At 35.2% G+C, this 26,708-nt stretch overlaps 1 protein-coding gene across 5 annotated transcripts in view; it reads left to right on the forward strand.

The window, feature by feature from the left end:
• BCKDHB (branched chain keto acid dehydrogenase E1 subunit beta) overlaps positions 1–26,461 on the forward strand; it is a 239,714-nt gene extending 213,253 nt beyond the window's left edge. Inside the window, exons 10-11 of one of the 5 annotated variants that reach the window (XM_024247917.3) lie at positions 23,880–24,028; positions 26,170–26,461. In XM_024247917.3, the coding sequence (XP_024103685.3) occupies positions 23,880–24,020 (141 nt within the window). In that variant the 3' untranslated portion in view covers positions 24,021–24,028; positions 26,170–26,461. 5 annotated transcript variants of the gene reach the window in all.
• The last annotated feature ends 247 nt before the right edge of the window (positions 26,462–26,708 follow it).

The raw sequence follows: 26,708 nt of genomic DNA on the forward strand, positions 1-26,708 counted from the left end.
GTGTATAATTATAATCTGAAATAAAAGTGAAGTTCAAAGTAGCTTCATTTAAAATATTAATAGACAAAACATAAAATCAGTTCTTTTCGGGATTGGTTTGTCAGCCACATGTTAGATCTGCTTAGAAATCTTCAGTGAAATAGGAAACATTGTATAAATGTTACCTAATGTAAATACTGCTAAATTTAAAATGTACTAAAATTTGAGTATTTTCTCTTTAGTCTCAAATAAGCAAAAGGAAATCTGAGTTATATGAAAATGAAAGCATGTATTCAGCTTTTATAAAACCATTATAAATAAGTAATTTTTCCTACCAAGTTAAATAGGATATGTTTACATGTTTTAAATTTTAGTTTTATTAGTTACAGTGTCATATTGTGAGTAGTAGCAAATATGTCCTTATTTAGTTCTGGGTTCTTGCTTTATAATGTACATAGACAAATATCTTTTTAAAGAAATTTTTGTGTTCCACAGACGCAACAGGTTTTGATAATTTCTTATTTCACCTGTTGGTTACAGTTGCAATGTATGTTCTTTCTTCTACCTTATGATTGTCTATTTCTGACATAAAAGTTAAGAATTTATATCATCTAAATAGCCTTTTGTATCCTTTCTCTTTTTTCTTACATCTCGATATTGTAGTGTTTTTCATGTTTGCTTCTATTTTCTATCTTTCCAAGTTTGCAAAACATTACTAAAACTTCATTTCTAGTTCTTCACTAATAGGACCCAAATCTAAGTCTCTCAACTTCAGGCTCTACTTAAGTATCCAGAGTTCACAATTCAGCGACCGTTTCCAGGGTAGAGGCCTGTAGAAGAATCAGTCCTATTTTTACAAAAACAGAGAAATTTGTGCTCCTAATATTTGCATAGTGGTAAAATTGCAAAAGTTATATTGGTTTTACAATTTTAAATTGATAGGCAATTATGATGTGATTTTTGTAAATGACATTCTAATAAAAATTATCAACATTTGGTTATGGTAGTGATGGTGAAGAAACACAGTGAAAGCAAATATTTTCTTATGTCACTTATACATGTACAACAATGGCCATATTTCTGAAATGTAAATGAAAGTATAATGCTTTCTTCGATTTTTATTTTGACCACTGAGTAAATTAAACCTTCAATAATCTCATAAAAATGAGATATTTTCTTGCTATACCTCTGATATCCCGTCCCCTGAAAAAATATGAAATTAGTACAGAGCCAGTAAAAAATACCAAGAACACCCAGGATAGATTCTATCCTGACCTAAACAAGCTTATATTATGAAAGTGGTGTTATTTTTTAACAGATCATAAATTAGACAATATAGTTCATCTAGGGCCGATAGCTTCTCCCCATGCAGCTGTTGTCACTCTTGGGAGGTGCTTCCTACAATGTGTATGGAGAAGGATGCTATAATTAGTGATGTCTGCCTTGGGTGCAGAATATCAGTAGTGGTTAAGAGCAGTCCACATTTTCCATCCTTAAGTATGTGGATGGGAAGAGATCTAGAGAACAGAATATCTTATATCTCCTGACTCATAACTTGGGATCTTTCCTCAATTCTACTGAATAACCTGTGGTGGAAAACCCCGTTTCTGCAGTCCTATCCCTCGTCCAGGTGGATTATCTGAACAGGACTCCTGTGGAATGGTTGTGGTAATGTAATTCATGTGGACATTGACAAATTGCCATCATGTGGTCATGAGGATGGTGTTGGATTCCTTATGTGTGAGGCTGATAAGGGCCCTATGTTCAATTCTTAGTGGTCCTTTTAAACCTACACCTGTTTATATTTTTTATTAACATGCCCATAACTTATTTTTTGTGAATCCACTGAAACTTCCAGAGACTTGAACTTTGCCTAAAGTTTAAAACAGGAATTTTTTAAATCCCTTAAATGAAAAATAGTTTTAAGTGTATCCCAACTAATATGAAACAGGAAAGTAATGTCTAATATCCTTGGGAACTATAAAATATTCAATAGTAATCAAAACATAAAATGATTCTTTTCTGTCTTTCCGTTATTCTGTACTTCCAATTACATGTTGTAAAATGTAAACAATTGCACCTACAATTGATGGAAAAATACCATCATGAAATCAAATGTGTTTTCTGACTTCATATATGTATTGTAGTATTTAATATTAAGTAAGCTCAGAAGATACTTACGTGGAATCTACTGCCTTTTCTGAGCACAAGAGAAGCAATGATTAATAAAATGTGGTACTTGCTCCAAGGAGCATTCATTTAAGAGGAGGGATGCTCCTATTTGGGTCTTCACTGTATAAAGCATTTATATATATTACTTAACAACTAAAAGGTATGTACTTATGCAGAATACTGCCATCATTGCTCTTTTCTTTACTGTAATGGTACCATTCATCAGGTCCATGGAAACCAGCTTCTCACACATTCTCTCTTAGACATATGCATTTTCTTTTCTTTTTTTTTTTTTTTTTTTTTTTTGAGACAGAGTCTTGCTCTGTTGCCCAGGCTGGAGTGCAATGGCACAATCTCAGCTCACTGCAACCTCTGCCTCCCAGGTTCAAGCGATTCTCCTGCCTCAGCCTCCCGAGTAGCTGGGATTACAGGTGCGCACCACCATGCCGGGCTAATTTTTGTATTTTTAGTAGAGACAGCGTTTCACCATGTTGGTCAGGCTGGTCTCGAACTCCTGACCTTGTGAACCACCCGCCTCGGCCTCCCAAATTGCTGGGATTACAGGCATGAGCACCCACACCCGGCAGACATGTGTGTTTTCTAAAGTGGATTTATTAGAAATTGGGATCCCCTTAGCCATCTTTACTTAGAGGAGACTTTGGCTTAGTGACCTACAGTTGTGTGTAAATGAAAAGCAAAATTAATGGGAAGTATACTCACAAAAGAAGGACTTTAAAGTTGCAAAAATAGCATGCATCAAGAATAGTTTAAAATTTTAATTCCGCCATCATCACCAATAAACATTTATGGAGAATCCCCTGAGTGACTGACTCTGGATTTTACATCTTATGTTAAACTAACTTTTGCATTCTGTTCTTGCTGTTTTATAATTATCCCAAATGTTCTCTGTTACTTCTCCTAATGATTCTTCTTTTTTTTTTCTTTTTTTTTTTTTGAATACAACAGAGAATGCCTGTGGGTTTAAAAATTTTTAACTAATCTTGATGAATCAATTGTAATTTATAAAAGTGGAGCATAACAGTTAAGAGCTCATGCTATGGGATTGGACAGAGCTGATTTCAAATACTGTTCTGCCATATGCAAAGTGCATAACTGGACTAGTCACTTACCTTTCTGAACCTCAGTTTCCTCATCTCCGAAGGGGATGATGAAGGTTCAGCCCTCTCATAGGGCTCATGACAATTAATGAGATAATGTCACATGCTTAATACCAGCATCTTATATGCTCCATAGGTGTTAGCTGTCTGTTTGTAATAATAGTTTTGTGTTTGGTTACACAAACTCACTTTCTTCATTTGTTTTCTGCTGTTAATGCCTTTTGAAGTATTGTGTTGTTTGTGAACACATAGTACAAATTGACTTTTGTTTTTTTAATTATCAATTTTGTTTCTGTAACTGCACAGAAAAGTGATAAATTGTGAGCTTATATTTTCTTTTAATACATAGATATCGCCTCCCAACATACATGAATTTTAAGACACTAAAAACCCCTTAAAGATCTTTTCTTAATCAGTGTTTAGTAAATGGGCTTACATTCTAGCGTATAGACCAATTCAAACTGTTCTACAGTAGAGAGGAATCTGTATGTTGGCCAGTTTTTCATACAGTGATTTCTAACTCTTTCCCCTTCAGTATTTCCCTAACATACACTTTCTCATCCAGTATTTCTTTTAGAATTCTCACACTTTTGCCCTCATAACTCACTTTCATATTCCTGGAGCTCTTTTCTTCACACTGTGCTGCTCCTTTTCAATTTTTCCAACCTTATGGAATTATTAGTGAGAAAAAGCAAAATTATTATTACTTGAGATGGAATCTCGCTCTGTTGCCCAGGCTGGAGTGCAGTGGCGTGATCTCGGCTCACTGCAAGTTCCACCTCCCGGGTTCACGCCATTCTCCTGCCTCAGCCTCCCCAGTAGCTGGGACTACAGGCACCCGCCACTACGGCCGGCTAATTTTTTGAACTTTTAGTAGAGACGGGGTTTCACCATGTTAGCCAGGGTGGTCTCGATCTCCTGACCTCATGATCCACCTGCCTCAGCCTCCCAAAGTGTTGGGATTACAGGCGTGAGCCACCGCGCCCGGCCCAAAATTATTTTTTATATATGGTGACTTTCCCCCACCCTTTCATCTTACAGTAGAGACAGCTCAGAAAAAAATCACTGAATTAAGTCATTCAGAGGTCGTTTATAATAGCTATTCAGCAGTGAGCTGGTTCTCAGTCCTGGTTATCCATTACAATTTCCCAGCATTTAAAATTCTGATACCGTGACCATACCCAAGAATAATTAAATCAGACTTTCTGTAGGTGGGACCTAGGCATCTGTTTTTAAAGCCCTTCAGGTGATCTTAATGGGCAGCTAAGTATGAGAGCTACTATAGGACAGTGTTGTATGGCCTGATTAGGTAGGAATGAGAGGGAGAGGAAGAAATCAGGACAGGAAATGTAGACTTATTTTGATAAGTTTTGGTAGTGAAAGGCAGAAAAGAGATGGGACTGTAACTTAAGGAATTAGCAGGAAACACAACATACATCAGAAAGAACACTCTAGCATATATACATTAGCATATATAGTAGTGAGTCTCAGCTACTCCCCTAGGGCAGTGTATCAGCAATTTAGGAACTAGAGATGAACATGTATTTGGCAAAACTTCCTAATTTTGATACACCTTTCCCTTTCTTACTACCCTCCCTTCTCTCTTCTCTCCCCAGCCTCTGTCTACAATACTGCTATCCTGCTCCCTCTGCCAGTGGTTACCTTGTCCTTTTCTTTCTTAAACTGGGTGACACAGCGTCTCAAAGTTGACTTCCCTCATGGTGGCCATATGGCTCCAGCAGTTCTCAGCAAGAGTTCTGAATTCACCCTGATTAGACCATTAAGGTCGTATTTCAACTAGTAACTGAGGCTGGGGAAATGGAATATGCTCATTTGTGAAGTCAATCAAGAAAGTACATAGGAAGATGGGAAAGGATGCTGGTAGACAGCCAGTACTACCCACTATATATGTAAAAGTCACAGTGATTCAATGCATTTATTTAACATGTGCAAATTATGAGTGGTCTTCTATGGGGACAGTTTTGAATAACATATAGAAAGTACTATATAGTACTGATATTCTTCTGAGCATCAAATATTTAGAGAAAAAAATCTGTGGTATTTTAGAATATAATATAATAAACATCAAATAATTTACTAGATCAAACATGGTTTATTAACTTAAACACTATAGCATATAGCAATCTGTAGCACATCTTACTGACTGATCCTTTTTTGAAAAAATCATTACTCACATTGTTGATGTTGTGGCAGAATCTAGGACTTCTATAATTACATTTCTGGAGATTATCAGGCAAATGTGTGGCTTTACCTTTTCTGGTTACTATTTTATAGAAAAATGTAATTGCTAGGTATGTCATTTAAGACCCTGCAATCTATTTGTCTGAAAAATGGAACAAATGCCAGTAAGAGTTTTAAATGACTCTCAAAGCCTCCTGCAAAATGACATTAGCAGTTGAAATAAAATATTTAACAGTCTAAAAACTGTTTAAGATAAAGCCCATAACTATTGACTTTAGGACTGTTTTGTGTACAATGTAAATGACACATGTTTGAGTTAATCTATTTGATGGTGGTGATCACATTCTTAAGAAATGATTTGGTATCTCAAAGCAGTTTCTCAACTAGACAGTGAGCAGAAAACCTGTTGCTAGTTTTGGAAGTTTAAACTGTCAAACTTCAATTACTTCTGTTCAATTTGGGATTAAAGTTTGAGATTAAAAACACATGAGCAAAAATCTCATAACCCCAGTTCAGTCATGAGAGAAACACCAGACAAATTTCAATTGAGGGATATTCTATAGAATATATGTCCAGTACTTCTCAAAACTGTCCAAGTCATCAAAAAACAACAAAAGTCTGAGAAACTGTCGCAGCCAAGGGATACTAACGAAACAAGAGGACTGACTGTAATTTGGATTCTGGATGGGATCCCAGAGTGGAAAAAGGACATTAGGGCAAAACTGAGGAAATCTGAATACAGGTTGGGCTTTAGTTAATGTGTCAATACCGGTTCATTAATTGTGACAAATACACTGTACTAGTGTAGGATGTTAATAATATTGACAATGGTGGAAACCAGTTGTGGGATATATGGGAAAACTGTGTACTATTTTCATAGTTTTTATCTAAATTTTAAAATACCTCAAAATAAAAAGTTATTTTTAAAGATGTGGGGATACATTTTTCAGGAAAGAGTCTCCGCCGTAAGGTTACTATAGCAGAGCCTGAATGCTACTGTTTGACGAATGAAAGAAGTCCTGTATTCTTGGAGATCTTCTCTGTAGTCCTCCAGGCTGAGGCATCACTTAGATTTGGCATTTGAGACCTTTATTGTTGACCTATGAAATTCTGTTTTATGTCTGTCTCTCACTTTGTTTCACCATAGTATACTATAGGTTATAGGAGCAAGAAAACTGATTTTTCTTTGAAGATCCACTGTATGCCAGACATGTACTGGATTTCACTAAAATTAACACATCCAATTTTTAGAAACTTGTAGGATAGGACTACCCTTTCTACAAAAGAGGAAAACAGACTCAGAAGAGTAAGTTACTTGGCCAGGCATAGTGGCTCATACCTGTAATCCCAGCACTTTGGGAGGCCGAGGTAGGTAGATCACTTGAGGTCAGTAGTTCGAGACCAGCCTGGGCAATATGGTGAAATTCCATCTCTACTAAAAATACAAAAGTTAGCAGGGCATTGTGGCTTGTGTCTGTAATCCCAGAGAATCGCTTGAACCCAGGAGGCAGAGGTTGCCGTGAGCTGAGATCGCACCACTGGACTCCAGCTTGGGCAACAGAGCGAGACTCAGTCTCAAAAGAAAAGAAAAAAAAGAAGAAGAGTAAGCAACTTGCCCAGAGTCACACAGATGCTTACTGACAGACTGCATGAGAGCCTTGTTTATTACTTGACTCCAATTTCCAGCCTTTCTACCTTCTCATATATATGCCTTCTTTGTTATGGTAAGATTCAGATTAGCAAGATACTCTTTTTAACCTGTGCCTATGTTTAAAAAAAAATTTTTTTTAAGTTTGACATAAGTGTAAGCCTTCAGGAAGTTGCAAAAACAGTACAGATGCTCCCCAACTTATGATGGGGTTACCTTCCAGTAGACTCATTATTGAAAGTATCGTAGGTCAAAAATACATTTAATACACCTAACCTGTAACTTAGCCTTGTATACTTTAAATGTGGTCATTAGCCTACAGTTGGGCAAAATCATCTAACACAAAGCCTATTTTATAATGAAGTGTTGAATATTTCATGTAATTTATTGAATACTGGAAGTGAAAAACAGAATGGTTGTATGAGTAAAGTACAGTTTCTACTGACTACATTTTGCTTTTGCACCATTGTAAAATCAAAAAAATTTTAAGTCGAACATTTCTTAAGTTGGGGACTGTATTAGTTCATTCTCACAATGTTATAACAACATATCTGAGACTGGGTAATTTATAAAGGAAAGAGGTTTAATTGACTCACAATCCCACAAGGTTGGGAAGGTCTCAGGAAACTTACAATCTTTTGCATTTCACCATGAAAGAGTTCGTCCAACTTTTTAGGTTTTTATTACAAAATAAATAGTGTTTTCTCTACCCTCTCTGAACCTCGTATTTGAGGAATTCTCACACTTCTCTTTCAGGATGTCTTTCCCCACCCATTTTGTTTATGGTGGTAAGATTATACCAATATGGCCAGCTTTTATGTACTTTGTGATCTTGCTACTATGAAGTTAGCCCCCTTCAGCAATTTATTCAGAATAATGCATCTTAAAAAAGTGTTTAATGATTTCATAAGGTCCTTGGTGTTTCTTAATGTCTTCCTTTCTCTTTTTTGCCTCCCCTTTTCCCCTCCCCTCTTCTCCCCTCCCTTTTCCCCTCCGCTCCCCTCCCCTCCCTCCCTCCCTTCCTCCCTCCCTTCCTCCCTCCCCTCCCCTCCCTCCCTCCCTTCCTCCCTTCCTCCCTTCCTTCCTTTCATTTTTGCTCTGTGACCATCTGTATGTTCTTTTCTTTTTGTCTGTCTTTTAGTGTTAAAATGGTCACCTGACAACCATCTGAGTTGAGCTTTGTCAAGAACTAAGGGCTGAAGTTCTTTTTGTTCAGACTATGTTTCTGTTTCCGGTATTGAGGGACTAAGGACTTTCAAGCCCTTCTCATTCTCCCAGCCTGAGAGATATTAAGATAAGGGAAAACTAGATTTTGCAGGTAAACTTTGATTTGTTGAATGCCTGCTTTGTGCCAGACATTGTGTGCTACGATATATTCTATTAAAAGGATTCATTTACTCTTTTAGCTACTGAAGTTTGGTTTTCTTTATTATCATGCTGATCAGTGTACACTGGCAGTGTGGCTGATTGAGTGGAAAAGGGAGAGCCACACAGTCTTGTCACTCACCTAATCGATAACAGATTCAGGACAAGGACTCTCATCTCCTGTCTAATACAATATTAGCCCTAAACCCAAAGAAGTTGAGATGTTTTGCCATTCTTTAGTTTTTCCCAAAGGGAACATTTTTCACAACATAAAAAGATAGCTGATTGGAATTAACTTATACTTTATAAGAGATCAGTGCATATCTAGAGGCGACATAGTAGAAGTTTCAAACAATCAGAAATCTCATAAATCAGAATTTAAGGGAAAACAAATATACCCTCCTGAACGTTGTATAATTGGGTATACAGAAAACTTTCTAATTTTATTTTGCCTTCATTTTTAGACTAACTTGCAATTACCCCAAGTTGCTAGGTAGCAAAATTATTATGGTACTAGCTCAGAATTTGCTGTATTTTAATCAGCCTTGGTGACTGAAAACACAGAGAGAATGTCAATGAGGGAGAAAGGTTTTCCTTTACTGCCCCTAGATAAAGCAGATGAAAATCTGTTTCTCTCCACAGTAGATTCCTACTCCTTGCCAAAGGAACAATAGACAACATTTATAAAAATACAATCTTTGTGCATGTTGCTAGGGTACTCAATTTTGAGCCTTTTTCTTTACAATACATAATCATTTAAAAAATACTGAAAGAGGTAAGAAATAGGGAGTGGAAACCAGTAGTGTGAGTAAATGGGAAATTGATATCTTTAAGGCACTAGATATGGTAATAAATATATTAGATTACTAGAAGAGAAAAAATACTTGAATAGTAGCCAAGAAAGGATTCCAATTACTTACAAACTACAGTGAATACTTTCAATTCTAAAATCCCCTATTTTAATTTTTCTAAGTTTCTGAGAAATGGGCATTTTAGTATTGCTCCTTAAAAACTTTTTTACTGAATAAAATAATTTTCATGAAATTACGAAAACATAGGATCTGCTCATATTGATAGTGTGTTTGACTTACCACTCACTGTATTGTGTCTCACTTAGATTACCAGCAAAAATATTACTCACATCTAATGATATTTCTGGGTATCCTATCAATGAACCCTGAGAGGTTACCTGGAGAGTCTTGTAATGCTCCCTAGCTACTCCTGTATATATTCTATAAAATATAGCCATGTAAAGTATCAAGACCATCTGTTACTGTCTTCCTGCCAGGGCTGGTCAACTGGCCATCAGACACTCTGGTTGCATCTGTTTGTCCCCTTCTTCCTACTCCTCCATTGTCCCCCTTTAGGTGTCTCCCCCTCCTCCCTGTGCTGGTGCTGCCCTTTCATAGGCCTTCTCTCAATAACTGGATCTCACCAGCCTCCTTTCTGCATTCCTAGCTTTGTACTTGCTGTGTGACCTGGCAGGATTGCTTCTCCTGGGTTCTTTGCAGATCTGGTTTCTCCTTCTCAAATGACACCACCTTAGAAAGCCCTTTCCTGAGCATACTATGCAACTCAGAGCTCCCTGTTAGTCTCTATCACAGACCCCTTACTTCCTTTTTAGCACTCTTCAAACACCTTCCCCCCACTAAAACATAAAACTCTATGAGGATAGGGACATAGTGGACACTCACATATTAATAAGTGATTGAAACATGAATGCATTTTTAAAAAGATCAGTACCAACGTCCTAAAGGCTCCTGGAGAAGGGCATTTGAGCTGACTTTGAAAAGTGGAATGTGTGAAGATAGCAGGGTGTAGGAAAACAAGGGTTTGAGAAGAGAGAGGCTTGTGTCAAGCTGATCTTATAAAAAAAAAAAAAGCTTTGATATGAAGGTAGGCATGTGCATGTCTTTACTGGGCTTTGTGGAGAAAATAGAGATAAAGAATAAACTTTGGGGAACCAGGAAAACCTTTTATCTAGCAAAGGGACATGATCAAAATGGCACCAAGTGTGGCATCTAGTGGATGAGTTGAAGGTTCAGGAATTGCTAAGAAGTAAAAGCATCCACACCCTACTTCCTGTCTTGCTGACATATATATATATTTGGCCTCATCAGTAACAAAGCTCGTTAATGCTCCAGGATGAAACAGAATAGAAATAGAAACTGGAATTGTTTGTTTAATCTATGTTTATGCATTCACAAATATTTACTGATGCCTGCTCCATGTCAGCCATTGTACCTCTGATCCATTTGGGCTTGTAAGTCTGTGTATGTGATACTTGGCGATGTTTTTGCGTACCTAAAATGAGACACCACTTAAGAGATTTAGTTGTTGATACTCGAACCAGTGAAGACAAAGCTGGCAAATACCTCCCTAAATAGGAAGGATATGTATTTAATTTGGAAAATGTCAATTTATTTGTTACCCTACACAGTAAGAATTAGATATCTAGAAACAACTACAGGTATGAAATATAACTGTTGAAATGTATGCTTCTTTTAAGAAACTCCAAGAGCTACATGGAAGCATGTGTTGTTTTCTTGTCAGTTTTCCTTCTCATATGCCATTTGCTCCTGAAATACCCAATTTTTTTTTCTGCCCAGACCTACACACCCAACCCACCTTAGCTGTACCATCCTTAGATTACTATGTCACAAATTTTACCTTGTTTTGAAACTGAAGTACAATGGCTGATTTTGCTATTTTTGCATTTATTTGCAAAGCTGAATTCTAGTAATTATCAGCAAAGTTAATCGTTTTGCACAAAAAGAGGTATATTTCTATCTTGAAACTAGGTTATATTGTTAATGCCACAGAAAAGGAAATGGCTTTTTCAGAATATTAGCGTTTGTAGCTCTTGCTTATTGATAGGAAAAGTTAGTTGCCATAGTGATCTAACAGCCTCTGGAGGGAATGTAGTCATGGCCTTAAGCATCCGGCAACCCACCCAGTTGAGAGAGCCCCTCTGAAAAGGATTTCCTTCCATGGAAATTGAATTTCCTAAAAAGAGTTTATTTTAGCTTAGATTTGCTTATAGGTTTGTTTTGCACTTTTACCTACTGTAATTAAAGGAAAAACATTTATAATAAAGACAGCATATATTTCTTCAGGGATGACATTAAATAATAGATTTTTGTGTTAACCATTCCATAAATGTGTTCTCAAACACACAAAATGACCTTTATAACTTTTATTCTTGTGAGCTATGGAGCTTAAAAGCAAACCACTTCGACCAGATTTTGATCCAATAAATTTATCAATATTTGGGGTTTTTAGAGTTTCAGTATATATTCTTAGGTGGAGGGAACTTTCATGGCCCATCAAAATCTGCTCAAGCTGTGCTGGGTGAAACAGCACTCATCTATAATACTCATGTAACATGAGCCAATCTGCAGTCAGTTGTTCTGAATTCTACATCGCTCACAGCACAGGTTGATGTGTGAACACTGTATTTACAGGACCAAAACTGCACATTTGCTCTGCAGCTGTGTTTAATGGTTATCAGTTTGGCACACAGCATGACTGCTTTGGAGGGAGAATAGACACTTCTCATCCCTTTTGGCAGTTATGAAGTAACTGAAGTACCTACTGCTGAAGTGATTCACTTGAGCTTAATTAGATTTGCTACATAATTAGCATTTGAAGAAACCTAAAGAAAATCCTTGTGGGTTGGTTGTTATGTCAATTGTAAGCATGCTCATTTGGGGGAGACTAGGAATTGAAAATGATGAAATTTAATGCACCATAAACCCAGATGTATTATATGCATATACAATTTTTTAAAGCGTTTTTAAAAGCTATGCTTCGCAGGGATGACTGAAATGCTTGTCTCAGACAACTGAGACCTGTGCAAGGGGATTGATCCATCTGCATGTGCCCATGTCTGCTTGATGGCGCTTATGTGTGTACAACTAGCTTTACACCTCTCATGAGAGCCCACAGCTCTTTAATAAACACTCCAGTGCCAGCCGTGAGGGCTGTGCCAATAACCACCACTTGAAGCTGGAGAGTGCAGTCTGAGACAGTGAGATCCTATACTGCACTTGTATTTACATTTTAAGGTTAATTTAATTGCAATGGCTTGTTCTGGTATGTGTTGCTTTAATTGCAAAAAAAAAGATGAATTTAATTTTATACTCAGGAGACATTTATTTAAATACTCCTGAAGTTTGTTCTTTAGTATTAGAGTTCTACAAAGTGAATTAACTGTGGAGAATAGCTGTAAAATACTGAGAGGAGAGGTTAAATTTTATATTCCAGTTTAAGTTAAGGCTAGGATAAAACTTATAAACTATGTTTATGTAAAATATTTTCTAATCTGTCAAAAAGTTGTCACATTTTAATCAAATTACTTAGTTACCTAAATTTTTCTAGCCATAAATAAGGAAATAAATGAGGGAACAAGTTTAATTTATTGATGAAGCACTCTGATGATTTTTTTTACCCTTAAAGAAAAAAAAAACAATCTTCAAACTTAACATCCTACCATAGGTTCACCATCAAATCTCAAGTCAGAATCAGGTTCAAATCAGAATTCAAAACCAGTTTTAGAACTCAAGTGGCAGCTCATGCCCTGCATGCAGGCAAACGGCTAGGAATTAATCAGAAAGTTCCACCCATGTCCATCCTTCCTCTTATTTGCTCATCTTCCCAGCAAGCACTAAAAAGAAAAAAAAGTGTACAAATTTGTGCAGAACCTACTGTAACTCTGACTAAAGAGATCCTGTATTCCCCAATGACCGACCCCCTAGCTCCCCCAAAAAGGAATTAAACGGCTGTGCTTTTTATAAATGTTTTTAAAATCATTATTGGACTTGACATAAACATGCACATAATTCCACTAGTTTCTTTTTCATAGGTACAATAATAGCACTAAGTACAGAATTCCCCTTGTATCCAAGCAAGACTCTTGTGAAAACTTAAATCTGAAGTCTTGTGCAGTGCACCTAAAATTAACCAGGAGACTTGGTGCATATACCAACAAATGTTGTACACCTGTGTGATAGTGGTCACCTCACTTAACCTCTCCCAGCTTCAGTTTGTCTTTACTACTACATAAAGTTGTTGAAAGGATTAAAGGAGACTATATAAATAGCTATTTTTATTTATAATGAAATAATATCTGTGTGGTTACTATTTAGTCTGGGTAACTAGCTGGGTTTTTTTGTTCTTTGTACACATGCACATATTCCTTTTTTAAAACAGGCATATGGGCAAATGCATTTTTTTCTGTATGCCTCCATGTTGTTTCTCTGGATTTCCGCCAGGATGGGATGTGCCAATTATGCACAGAATGGTTTGCGTGTCCATGGGTGCTTATATAAGTCATTATCTTTGGTGTATGACAAATACACAAACTCCTGTATCTCTAGTAGCCTATAATTCCTAATTGAGGGACATGATTGAATTTATGTAGTTTAGACCCAAGTAAGTAGATAAAAATTATTAAGTAAATGCCCTGGTTCATCTAAACAAAATATGTGACTAATAGCTTTTTATATGAACTATATATACATTTAGTTTACCTAAGTTTGTTAATAAATAGTATCTCTGAGCATTTTTAGTTTTATATTTTATACTTAACTATGAAAGTATCCAGAACCAGATTCCAGTCACTAACTACCTCTTCATTAGTGGATCAATGGTTTTATCAGATTTATTAGAAATTTGTCTATACTGAGCATGTAATATGTACTTTGTGAAAATAGGTATGAAACTGGGCTTATCTTATCAGCATACCATTTACCAAATTATGGGAGTAAAAAAGGAGGCATGTGTATTTTTCCCCTAATTCTGAAATGTCTCCCAGTTCTTAAAATTTGAATGTGAAAATGTGTGCATGCAAATTAAGACATTCAATCTGAAAAGCTTCTTTGTATAAAATACCAACCAAATTTAAAGTTGAACCATAGGGTAAATATAGTAGAAAAGCATATTTTGAATTCTGAATTTTATTTCCATTGGACACAAACAATAATTACAATTGCTAGATGTGTTTTAATGAATAGTTTGAACTCATCATGCTAGCAAAAATCATCTGTATATAAATAATAGAGCAATTTCAAGCAATTTTTTCTTACTTAGGTCAGATATTCCTGCCAGAAACTTGTTTGCTTTGTTAATTTGTTCAATTATTAAACTTTGAGAGTACAAAGATAAATTTACTAATGGGGTTCAATTAACAAATTTCTGATTATATTTCCCTAATAATTGATGATAGTATAGAACATTTATTTCTGCTGTGCTTTATTAGTAAAATTGCAGTGATCTGGTGACTGGAATTACACTGCTGAAAAATGACTTGGTCTGATTTATTCACTGAGCAAAACCAAGCTTTAAAGGCTGTGTTGCTATGGCACCCAAGATTAACTGTTAAAAAAAAAATAAGTTTAATTTTAACAAAAACATTGGTACATCTCTTTTGGCATTGTGTAGATAAAAATAGATTTCCCCCTCCCCTTTTTCTTGTCTTTTTTATGTTTAGCAAGTCCTTTGCATTCTTTTAAACATACACTAAAAGAAATTTAGCATATTTAAAGAGAAGGGAAAAAGCAGTAAAATAAAACAGTGTTTTATCAAAAGATTACAATTTGTAAAATAGCAAATATTTCAGTCATCATTTTTTATATGTATATATATACTTTTCATTTTGTCTAATCCTTTCAAAAACTATCTGGCTTCTCATACTTTTTAGAAAGATGGTGCCAGAGAGGGAGAAATCACTTTATTCTAGTAGTTTCGTTTTGTAATTAGTCTTCAAACTTAAAAACAGGTTGCAAAATTGGGACAGTGACAAGTTTTAGGAGAAATCTTAATGTAGCTCTAATCTTTCAAATTTTAAAAGAATATGTTTTCTGTTTCGTGAGACAAAGGAATTGTCTGGTTGCTTTAGCCAGGATTGATTTCTGTCTTCAGAACACCATTTGGTGGTGTTAGACTGCTAGATGAAGAATTTAGTGGGGAAAAAAAAAACAAGAAGAAAAATTGAATGCTTTGTATGATCATCAAAAGCCACTTTTCAGGAGTATTTTACATTTCTTGGTGCCAAGCAAATCAGAAATCCTACCTTACAGAGAGCGATTTGTTCATGAGATGACCCAGTGCTGCAAGTCGCTTATGTTTATCATTATGCTTCCACATTCTAAGGAAATTCCACTTTCAAACATTGCCGTCAGTGCTTTCTTCTATAGGAAGAATTTGAACTATAAAATTTGAGAAGCTTCAGCGTCTGTGGAAATTTGAGAGCATTGCCTTTTTTCCTCTTTATTGACTGTAAAGTGTTTTAACAAAAGCACGGTAGCCCAGTACATTTTAAATGTCAAAACTTGCACATAGTGTATCTCATAAAGAATTTAAATTTTAGACTTTGAACTTTTAAAGCCTCAAACATCTTTAGAGGCTGACTACAGCAAATAAACAGAATGTTTTGCAGAGAGATTTAGTGAAGAAAATTTTTTTTTGCCATTGTTTCTCACAGTGCTCTGCAGGTGAAAACGGTGAGGAAACTTTGAGTGATAGTTCAAGACTATGCAGGGGAGAATTTGAAAGCAGAAACAAGCTTTTACAGATTTTACCTGGAAAAACAAAGTGGTTTAGATGAGGTGCTAGTTCTTACCTTTATGATTGCTAATTTAGATTTTATAAAAATTGAAATGAGTTAATATTTTAAAATATTTAAGTATGGTCTCTGGACCACAATAAGCACAGTGTACTTTTTAAAAAAGTGACTTTATATAAGATTATAAATCACAGAAATGAGTTGTCACTTCCTTGTTGTTACTTATTTCTGATTTTAAAATAGCAAAATTTATAAAGCTATAGTTTTGAGAAAATAGTAGTAATTCATATTCTTATAATTGTTATAATCTCTAAATTAATACATAAATTATTGATTTAATGTTAAATTTTGATTTTAAAATTTAGTTCAGTTTCTACAGGTAATATATTGAGGTTCTGACAATTTTATATTAATGTATGATTTTATTCTGACACAGCTGTTGAATTTGAACCACTAATTATTTCTAAGAATTTGTTAATACCATTCTCCAACTTTGTTTTAGGTAGCTAGATTGTATCCAGGGAAACCCATTTAGATCAGAAATAACATTTCTTTCTAACTTCAAAAAATAAGCATCTGCTTTAAAAATGGAATCTGAATTTAAATAAAAATCCTACTTTAGGATTCAGTTCCATTCTTTAACTAGTGGAAAGAAATCTTAGCAAAAAACAAAAAAAAACAAAAAAAAACAAATTTACCAAATTGCCAGTAATTTGCATTAAGGAGGAAGAAATGGATTTTTTTTTTGTCAGGAGACATTGAAGATAGTTCAGTGAAGTTAAGTAATAGAGATCTCAGATTTTAATTTAGTCAAGATTATGATTTTACATAGAAGCACTGTTGAAATAGGCTTGATGATAATGTTTTAAGTGTTATACAAATCTGGATGAAATTGTATCATCTACTGTGTTACTCATTGGTTCAACTGTGTTTTAAAAGTGAGAGACCTTATATCAATGAGTGTTTGTTCTGTGCATCTCATGTGCGTGATGTTAGCAAAATAAAATAAGCATACCTCTAACATTTGGGGGAGCATCCTATTAGTTTGGAGGTAGGTTAGGGACTCTGCTTTCCAAATAATTAATTTCATAGATCCATGCTCTTGAAAAATTGGTACATACTAATATATTTTTAAACTTTATTTTTCAAACATGATATGTATTGTTTAAAGCATTAGCTTAAATGAAAAATAATATTTTACATTCGTAAAGTTCTGTTTATTTAATTCAGTAATGAAATTAATTTGGAGTTGTTGGCATACTGCCTTCACAGGTTTCTGTGACTCATTTGCTGAGAAAGTGTGATTCAAGAGACCAGAATCATTTTTTTCTCATTTGCTAAAACTCATGTTTTGACTATGGGCAAATGTTCATGGCAGATCTAAAACAAATTTAAAGTAAATATTCTGTGATAATATTTGGAAGCTGAGTGATGTCTAGCCTTACATAACTAGGACAAATATAAATCTGTGAGTTCACGGACTTTAAAAGTATCAACTATACATCATTTTAGAATACTGCTTTTGTTTTTCTCATATTCTTAGAGTTTAACTCTTCTACTACTAATTATGACCTCTAGAAGGTAATTGCATTTAGAAGCAAAATATCTGCTGTTTTATTAATTTAATAATTAAGGACTAAATGGTGTTCCAATGTAGGTTTAAAAGTAAGCACATTCACACAGCATTTAAAACTATTTCTTAATGTTTTTTTCCTAGAGAAGAAATGATAGCTCCATGATCACTATATGTTCTGTTCAATACTCATTATATTTATAATTTATATTATATATATATTTATCCATTATATTTATAATTTAGTCCTGTCCAAATAAAATATATTCTCATAGTTAAGTGTGTTGTGGTAGTATAATGATTACATGAAATAACCTGTTGTTTGCAAAGTAGTTTAAATGTTAATTTTCTGAGTTGTTACTTGGAAATTAAATTGTGGAGTGATGTTTCTCATTGGTCCAAGGAGCAACATAAAATCCTGATTTATCAGATAATCCTACAGGAAACGTATGCGTGTTTTGACTTATGATATGTTTCTTAGTACAATGTCCTGCTTTTCTGGCTTTCCATTAAATGTTTAGAAAAATTAGTTAATAGTTTTGCAGGCAAAGAAAGGAAATTTATCAGTCTATACCAGCTATATAAGAAGTAGGAACATATATAAAAGACCTATTATTTTCCGATCTCACTTTGAACTTTTCTTCACAGTTTTCCAACTCAAGATGGTATATAGTCTTGCACAATGGGCTGTAGCCAACTTTCCGTCAGAAGAATTGAGTAAAAATTATTCCAAAATTGTTCTTAGAAATAAATCTGAGCCTGGAATTGTCTTGCATTAAAAAACAAAAAGCAAATGATTGCTTTAAAAGCACACCAAATGATATTGGATGGTCTTTATTCTTGACTCTGTTTTTTAAAGTGTGTATACGTTCATTACATCCAGTTGTCTATTGGGCTCTTTTACTCTAAGTTATCGGAAGTTGACTGACAGGCCACTTTTCTATAGTGGGAAAATAGGAGCCTTATGTGCGCGGAGGGATTTCCAGCCCCACCCCGGAACCAGCAATTAGCGTTTGGGCGTCCTGCTCCCCACCAGGGGGCAGCACCGGACACTGCCTTTCCTAGAGGCCTGAGTGCATTAAGGCTTTCTAGCAGTGCTCTCCACCCGTCTTCCTCATACAGCCCTTATGTATTTTTGGTATTTTCTTACACATTTTAGGCTTAATAAGTGTTTAATAAATGTTAGCTGTTTAGGCATTGTGCTATACGGATGCTACTTTTCAGGTCTGACCATTCTGTGTACCTGAATTTTGTCTTTAATGATAATTTGTTCTATTATTTAAAATACCTTGCGTTTATTATAAATATGGGATTCCTTTAACTTGTAAAATCTAGCAATTATTGAGCACTATGACATGTCAGGCATGAAACCAGGTACTTTTTATATGCTACTGCAGAATCTAAGTAGACATAGAGGCAAGATAACAATAGAGTCATAAAACAATAGGAAACTGCAATAACGGGGAATTGTAATACTTCTATTTTGATGCTGAATAAACAATATAAACCTCGGGGAGGTTAAATCACAATGGAACAAAGATCCCTTCGGATAGAATTCCAAATTCCATGCTGTATCAATTATATTATGAAACCTTGCCATAAAAAAAAAAAAATTGTTGAGAGTGAGTGAAGCCACGATGTGTAATGCCTGAGACAGAGATTTCAGTGATGTAACTCCAGTGACATTGTGACAAGGAGAATTAGGGATTGACATACTTAAAACTTGAATGGAGAAATAGGGTTAGATATTGAGAGATCCCAAGGAAACCTGTGAAAACCTTAATATATGTGTATTTATGTACACGTAATATGTAACATATTACATTCATCAAAACATGGGAATAAATTGACATACTCTTAATTTTTAAAAGCCCCATAAATATATTTTATAATGGATCTTATTCTTTTAATTTGTACTTGTCCTGTCTTACCTGCTAGAAAATTTAAAGATTATCTGTCCTTCCTAATTTTAACAAGATACTTTGTTTTACAAAAATAAAACAAAACAAAAAGGTAAATTTGTTTTGTTTTGCTACAGAAAATAGTCAAATGAAGATATTTTGCCTGTGTCTGTGATTTTAATGATTTGGAATTGTTATTTCACATTGTTTGCTTTCTTTTCTGGCTATAATGTGCATAGCAATCCAGATGGCTAATAATATAAACAATTGGAGTTATGCTTATTAGAATCATTTAGTGTGGCTTAGGAGGTTCCCAGTACCCAGGACCATCTGTTCATTGCTCTGTGTATTACCTTCATGATCAAGTTTGTGTTTTCAGCTCCTTCACATATCTTAGCCTCCACCTTTCTTTATATGTGAAAGAGGCTTCTAAGACTGAACTTAACTCATATGCCCCTCAAGGCTATGTTGTCAAACCTTGATAATCCAAGCCTGCCTTCCACATTACCATTCTTCTTTATTCCTAATTCATTTTTTTCCCTTATCATTGCTATTCTCAATAGTAGGGTCTTAAAATTTGCAGAAGAGTGACTAAGAAAATGGGCTTTGTAGTCAGGTTTGAATCTTACTTGGCTGTGTATATAGTGATTTGATCTTGGGCAACCTCCTTTATCTTGGTTTCCTCACCTGTGAAATGGAGTATAATACTGACTTCATGGATTTCTTAAAATGGTTAAATGAGATAAAATGTAACTCATTTAGCCCATGCCTGGTTTATTATTAACATAATTTAGAATGAAAATTCTCCTGTTGCAAAAAGGCATATTCAGAAGTAAATTCAAATACTATATTCTAAAATTTCATATGCATCTTTTGGAAGAAATAGCTACTTTTCTTTAAGCACCTGGCAATGTGAAAGCACATATGACAACAGAATATAAGTAGGCGGTACTAAATCGTTGTTTTGGGGTTCATTTTCAGTCCTTCTTACTGGATCCTGGGTGCAACTTTAGACCCCAAGTAGCTAGAGAAAATTTTCTCTAGGTGCCTGTCTGTTGCCTCTGGTTACATGTTACACTATAATCTGCTTTGGAGCCTCACAGCCACATCTGTCGTTGTTCCACGTGAACTGAGCCAGCTTACATACACAGCTCTGTAGGGAGAAAGACCATAAACGAACACTCCCCGTTTCTAGCCCATATTCTGCATAATACATGTCAGTCTCTCAACAGCCCTGTAGGCTATGCCATTACTTAATTCCCAATTTATGTGGCTTACTTTTTCTGAATGAAAAGTCATCAAATATGGTTTTTAAGATATGGAACAGAAGAATATGATTAATCTGAATTGTCATGAAAATTCAGGGCACATGGTTGCTATGGTTATGGCGTCATGTATTTATAATGCAGACATACTTTGTCGTCATTAATCTACAAACTTGCCAATGGGATTCGGTATTTTTTTTCTGTGTGTGTGTGTGTGTGTGTGTACGTACGTATGTACATGTATATAGCTTCTGCATGAAAACACTGAGGCTGAGCAAGGTGTTCTGTTTTGGTGGTAGTGCAGAGAAACATACTCACACATAAATTATTTATATGTGAACCAATTCAGTGAGAAGTAAGTACAGCTGCTTAATTGACCTAAGGGTCTTATTTCCAACTGCTTAAAAATAAGTGTAAACTGAAGTTCGTGGAAGAAATAACTTAAGGCTCTTTAATATACTTTTGTTGGTAAAGAGAATTTCAAGCTGTTTCAGTCAGTTAGCATATATTCTTTAAAAAACTGAATACCCTATTCATAGTCTTCTCTTATATATCCTTGAATTATCTTCCATGATTTTTACATTTTATATACTTATAATGGTGTATTATAACAGCTTAATGCTACATAATTTACAGTAATCGTTTCCAAATTAAGGAGGCCCTATGTGTAAAATCACAAATTTATGTAACATAAAACAGGAACTTTTATTCATATAAGAAAATCATTATTCACTTTACTGTTTTCCTTTATTTCAGCATCATTTATTACAAAATTAATACTGCTTTCAAAAACCCAAAACAATATATTATAAAGCACAACGTGGAGTCTTCTCTCACCTCCTTGTCATTCCCAGCCTCAAAGGGTAACCACTGTTTACAGTTCAAGTGTGTCTTCACAGCAGATGTTTTTCTATGCTCGTGCAAACATATAGATGTATTCCTGGAAAGAGTGATGCTTGCATTCTTGAGGAATTAGGAGCATTGCTATTTGAAAAAATAAAAATCCAGTTTGATGATATTAGTCATTATGCTGAAAGGAGTGATTTTAACAAATACCAACAGATCTTCTTGTGGTAGGCCAGCTTTCCAAGTTACTAGTTCAAGAGAACAGTCATTTTATAACCGGTATAAAATCAAAGACATTTAGTAAAATATTTTGCCCTTAATTTTCCATGGATAGCTTGTTTATGAAGAGTTCAGTATTCAGGGAAGATGGAAAAACAGCCCTGTGTCAGCTAAAGTAATAAAACCGACTTAATCCCAAATTGACAATTTAAAGCCCTTTAAAATTACTTGTTGCAAACAAGAAACAATCCACCCAGTCTGTCATCTCTTTTCAGCTTATTAGTAGTGGAATCTCTTAGGTGGCTCTTTAAACCGTGTGTATTAAAAGTCCTAAAGTTGTTCGTGGAGATTTCCAGTTGCTAGGGAATACCAACACTTATTTGGTGTTTGATATTGTAAATCATGATAGTTATTGGGGCCAAAGGGAGGTCTGTAGATGTCCAGTAGGTTCTCTTTGGAGCTAATTTGTGCTGTTTGCATTTTCTTTCTGCCCCAATACACTTGTCACTGGAAGAGATCACACAGAGGGTAGGGATAAAGCATGAGGTATCATGATTCCTTCATGTAAAAATATTGCTCAAATTAAAATGTGAACATAGCATAATACGTAAACAAAATTGGACCTCCTTAAATCCTTTATAAAACAAGGCAATGTGTAAACATATGAATAAATACCAAGGTTTTACTTTAAGTAATAGCTGTGAATGTTAAAAGTAATATTATTTTCCTTAGAATAGTTTAATCACATATCCCTTTTAAATTTTTTAAGCTTTTAAACATTTTATTTTCAGTCTGGGCCTGGGGGCTCACACCTGTAATCCTAGCAGTTTGGGAGGCTGAGGCTGGGGGATCACTTGAGCTCAGGAGTTTGAGACCAGCCTGGGCAACATAAGAAGACCCCATTTCTGAAAAAAAAAAAAAAAAAGAAAGAAAGGGAAGAAAGGGGAAGGAAGGGAAGGAAGGAAAGGAAGGAAAGGGAAGAAAAAAAAGAAAAGAAAAGGAACAAAGGAAAGCGTCGGTGATGCGCACAAGTGGTCACAGCTACTTGGTAGTCTGAGGTGGGATTGCTTGAATCTGGAAGGTCGAGGTTGCAGTGAGCCGTGTTTGCACCACTGCACTTTAGCCTGGGCGAGAGAGTGAGACCCTATTTCAAAATAAATTCAAATTTGAATATTTTACTTGAGTAACATTTTTTTTCTCCTGAAAATAATTTTCTACAGTGTTCTACTGTGGTTGAGGTTTTACATGTTTAAACCAGATCTCTAGCCTCATGGGGCTCATAGTCTCTCATGGAAGACAGATAATTGGGCAACTACAATGGATTATGCCGAGTTCAGTGCTTTGGGAGCTCAGAGCAGAAGCCCCTCCCTCATCTGCCCTGTAGGGCTGGGGAGGTGCTGTCAAGGAAGGCTTCCCAGCAGGAGTGATTCCTGAGGTAATAACCTGAGATTTGTACATACATCAGTCAGGCAAAGAGCTGTGGACTTGGGGTGTGAGTGGCCAGAGACCCAGCATCATCTGCAAAAGCCAGACTATGAGAGAGATGAGAACATAGTTAAATAACTGATAGAAGTTCAGTCTGGCTGGGGCATGGAGGAATTACAAACATTTATTATGAAAGTAATACATGTTCATTGTATAAAATGTGAGAAAAACAGAAAATGAGAAGGTATATATTATTGCCAATTTCATGCTGCAGAGTTAACTACTGTGAACATTTGTTGCATTTTTATAATTCTTTCCATTTATATTCGTAGAACAGCATATTTGATATTATCCCAGTTTGGCTTAGACAATAGATATATATACAGGTATAAAATGCATATGCATACATGAAAACACACAATAAAACTGAGATCATGCTAACATGCTGTTACCTGCTTTTTTCATATTACATTATACTTAAATATTTTTAATGTCCTTAGATGCAATTGTATTTTGAGTGAGTGAAATATTTTAAGTTGCACTATTTCATTTCTGTGAATAAAAAAAATTCTTGAAGTTAACCATCCTGATTCTGTCTGCAGGAGGAATGTTTCTTGAACCTAGAGGCTCCTATATCAAGAGTATGTGGTTATGACACACCATTTCCTCACATTTTTGAACCATTCTACATCCCAGACAAATGGAAGTGTTATGATGCCCTTCGAAAAATGATCAACTATTGACCATATAGGTAGGTATGCATCTTGAGAAAGCTATTATGTGCCCCTGACATTAACGTACTGTTAACCAAGACACAGCAATCATCAGTGTTTTGTATTTTGGTAAAAGGCAACTTTTGGAAGAAAATAATGTGCTTTAGAAAAAAAATTCAAATTTTTAGTAGTATATTTACATTTTTGTTGTTGTTGTTGTTCCGAGATGGAGTCTCACTCTGTCGCCCAGGCTAGACTGAAGTGGTGCAATCTCAGCTCACTGCAACCTCCCCCCTATCCCTGAGTTCAAGCGATTCTCCTGCCTCATCCTGCTGAGTAGTTGGGATTACAGGCGCCCGCCACCATGCCCAGCTAATTTTTGTGTTTTTATTGGAGGTGGGGTTTCACTATGTTGGCTCAGCTGATTTCAAACTCCTGACCTCAAGTGATCCACCTGCCTCAGCCTCCCAAAGTGCTGGGATTACAGGTCGTGAGCCACTGTACCTGGCTATATTTACATTTAATAGAAACATATCTAACATATGTATATGTGATTTTTTTTTTTTCTGTTTTTGAGACGGAGTCTCACTCTGTCACCAGGCTGGAGTGCAGTGGTGCGATCTTGGCTCACGGCAACCTCCGCCTCCCAGGTTCAAGCGATTGTCCTGCCTTAGTCTCCCGAGTAGCTGGGACTACAGGTGTGCACCAACATGCCCAGCTAATTTTTTATATTTTTAGTAGAGACGAGGTTTCACCATGTTGGCCAGGATGATCTCGATCTCTTGACCTTGTGATCCACCTGCCTTGGCCTCCCAAAGTGCTGGAATTACAGGCGTGAGCCACCGCACCTGGCCTGTATATGTGATTTCTAAAAAATAGATGCATGCATATGTTAACATTGAATAGTCAATCACTAGATGAAGATGCTCTCTACCATGGTTTAGATTGCGAGTGTACTTTATACCATTGTTTCAACTTCAACCTTTATTTTTGTATATATTTTTTCAACTACTTAAACTGTTCATGAGTAGGCATACTTTCTGTATTTAAAAATGGCCCCTCAACACTGTTAATTTACATTCCAGTTATTTACATGATAATTCATGACATTCTGAAACTTGCCTGTATATTATCTGAAAAATGGATTTCTTGAGCAAAAGATCTGTTTATTGTATATAAGGGAAAATTTTACTTGAAAACAAACAAACCCCAAAACCCAGCACCACTACCATTTCCAGAAGCTTTTTAAGCAAGTGAATATTTTTTACATAATGCATAATAAATGGTATTTATTCATTATAATTTTCTAAGTAATGCTTATCAGCCCCTTCAGTGGTGTTATTCTAACAAAATGAATACATTACAAATTATTAAGTTAGCTTTTCAGAGTTTTAATATAGAAGTTACTATCACTGACACACTGATTTTGAAATGTTTCAAAATGAGTAGATATGATTAGATCCTTTACTTTTTAATATCTAGTTTTTCCAAAAATGATAGTAATATCTTTTGAAGAACCATGCTTTTTCCAAAGGAAAATAAACTCTATATAATAGCACATTCTCTACTTTTTAAAGATCAGAAATGCTAGAATTCTTGACTTTTGTGTATGGGTAGTAAATCTAGCTCACCAAAAATCAGAGTGAAACGCCTTTACATTTGTGCGGATAGAGAAGTTAACTCTCCCTCATATGTCACTGTGCTACCATAATCCCTACATTTTCTGTCTGTTCTAGTCTAAGAATATTGTTATAAATGGAAGTTAGGACCATTAGCCCACAGATGCCTGTATTCTCTCAGACATACCGATGTAGATGCTGTATTTCTGATGTCTTCTTAATGTCTGTGAAAGCAACTGGCATCTACAATAAGTCACACTTAGAACTGGTTAGAGGACTCCCTCACTTTTGTTGTCCACGTGGTTCTCTTCTGTGGACCAGCCGTAATAAAGAGCCAAAGTAATGATGGTGCCCACGTGCCTCGTTGCTATTTTTAAAGTAATATTCAGATGTGGTTTTAAATTTAGATTATGTATTCCTTTTGAAACATAATAAAAACATTTAAACCTATGCTGAAAATACGATAAAAGAAAAACAACTCCAATATGCTAAAAGTTAAATATGATATTAAAGAAAATAGTCACGTATGCAATTGAGAATGTCTATAATTTATTTTACAGAAAAGCTGGAAGATTATGACTAGATATGGAAATATTTTTTCTGAATTTTTTTTGTATTTCCTCCGACTTACCTCTTTTTGAAAAGAGAGTTTTTATTAAGTGAACAATCATGATATTGGCTGAAAAGTTCTACATTCTATTATTGTATTGTAACACACATGTATTGATTTTCATTAAGAGTTTCAGATTAACTTTGAAAAATATTCCACATGGTAATCTTATAAATTCTGTTTAATTACATCTGTAAATATTATGTGTGTGATAGTATTCAATAAAATAAAATCAAATTGTCTTTGGGTTGTATGTGTTCTTTTTTTTTCCTTTAGTAAAAAGTTTTTGTTTCAGAGTAATAACTTGTGAATTTGTTAATTAAATCTGAATTAAAGTACAGTATTCGCTATAGAAATGGTGACTTCTCAACTTTATTGTATTTGGTTCAGTTCTTTATGACTAGGATGGTTGTATGTTGACAGAACTTCTAGAATGTTTTCCCTCATTCTTCCCTCTTGCCTGAACAAGGTGTCATAATGAATGTACTC

The sequence above is a fragment of the Pongo abelii genome, chromosome 5 (assembly GCF_028885655.2).
Source record: "Pongo abelii isolate AG06213 chromosome 5, NHGRI_mPonAbe1-v2.0_pri, whole genome shotgun sequence".
Taxonomy (NCBI): Eukaryota; Metazoa; Chordata; class Mammalia; order Primates; family Hominidae; genus Pongo; species Pongo abelii.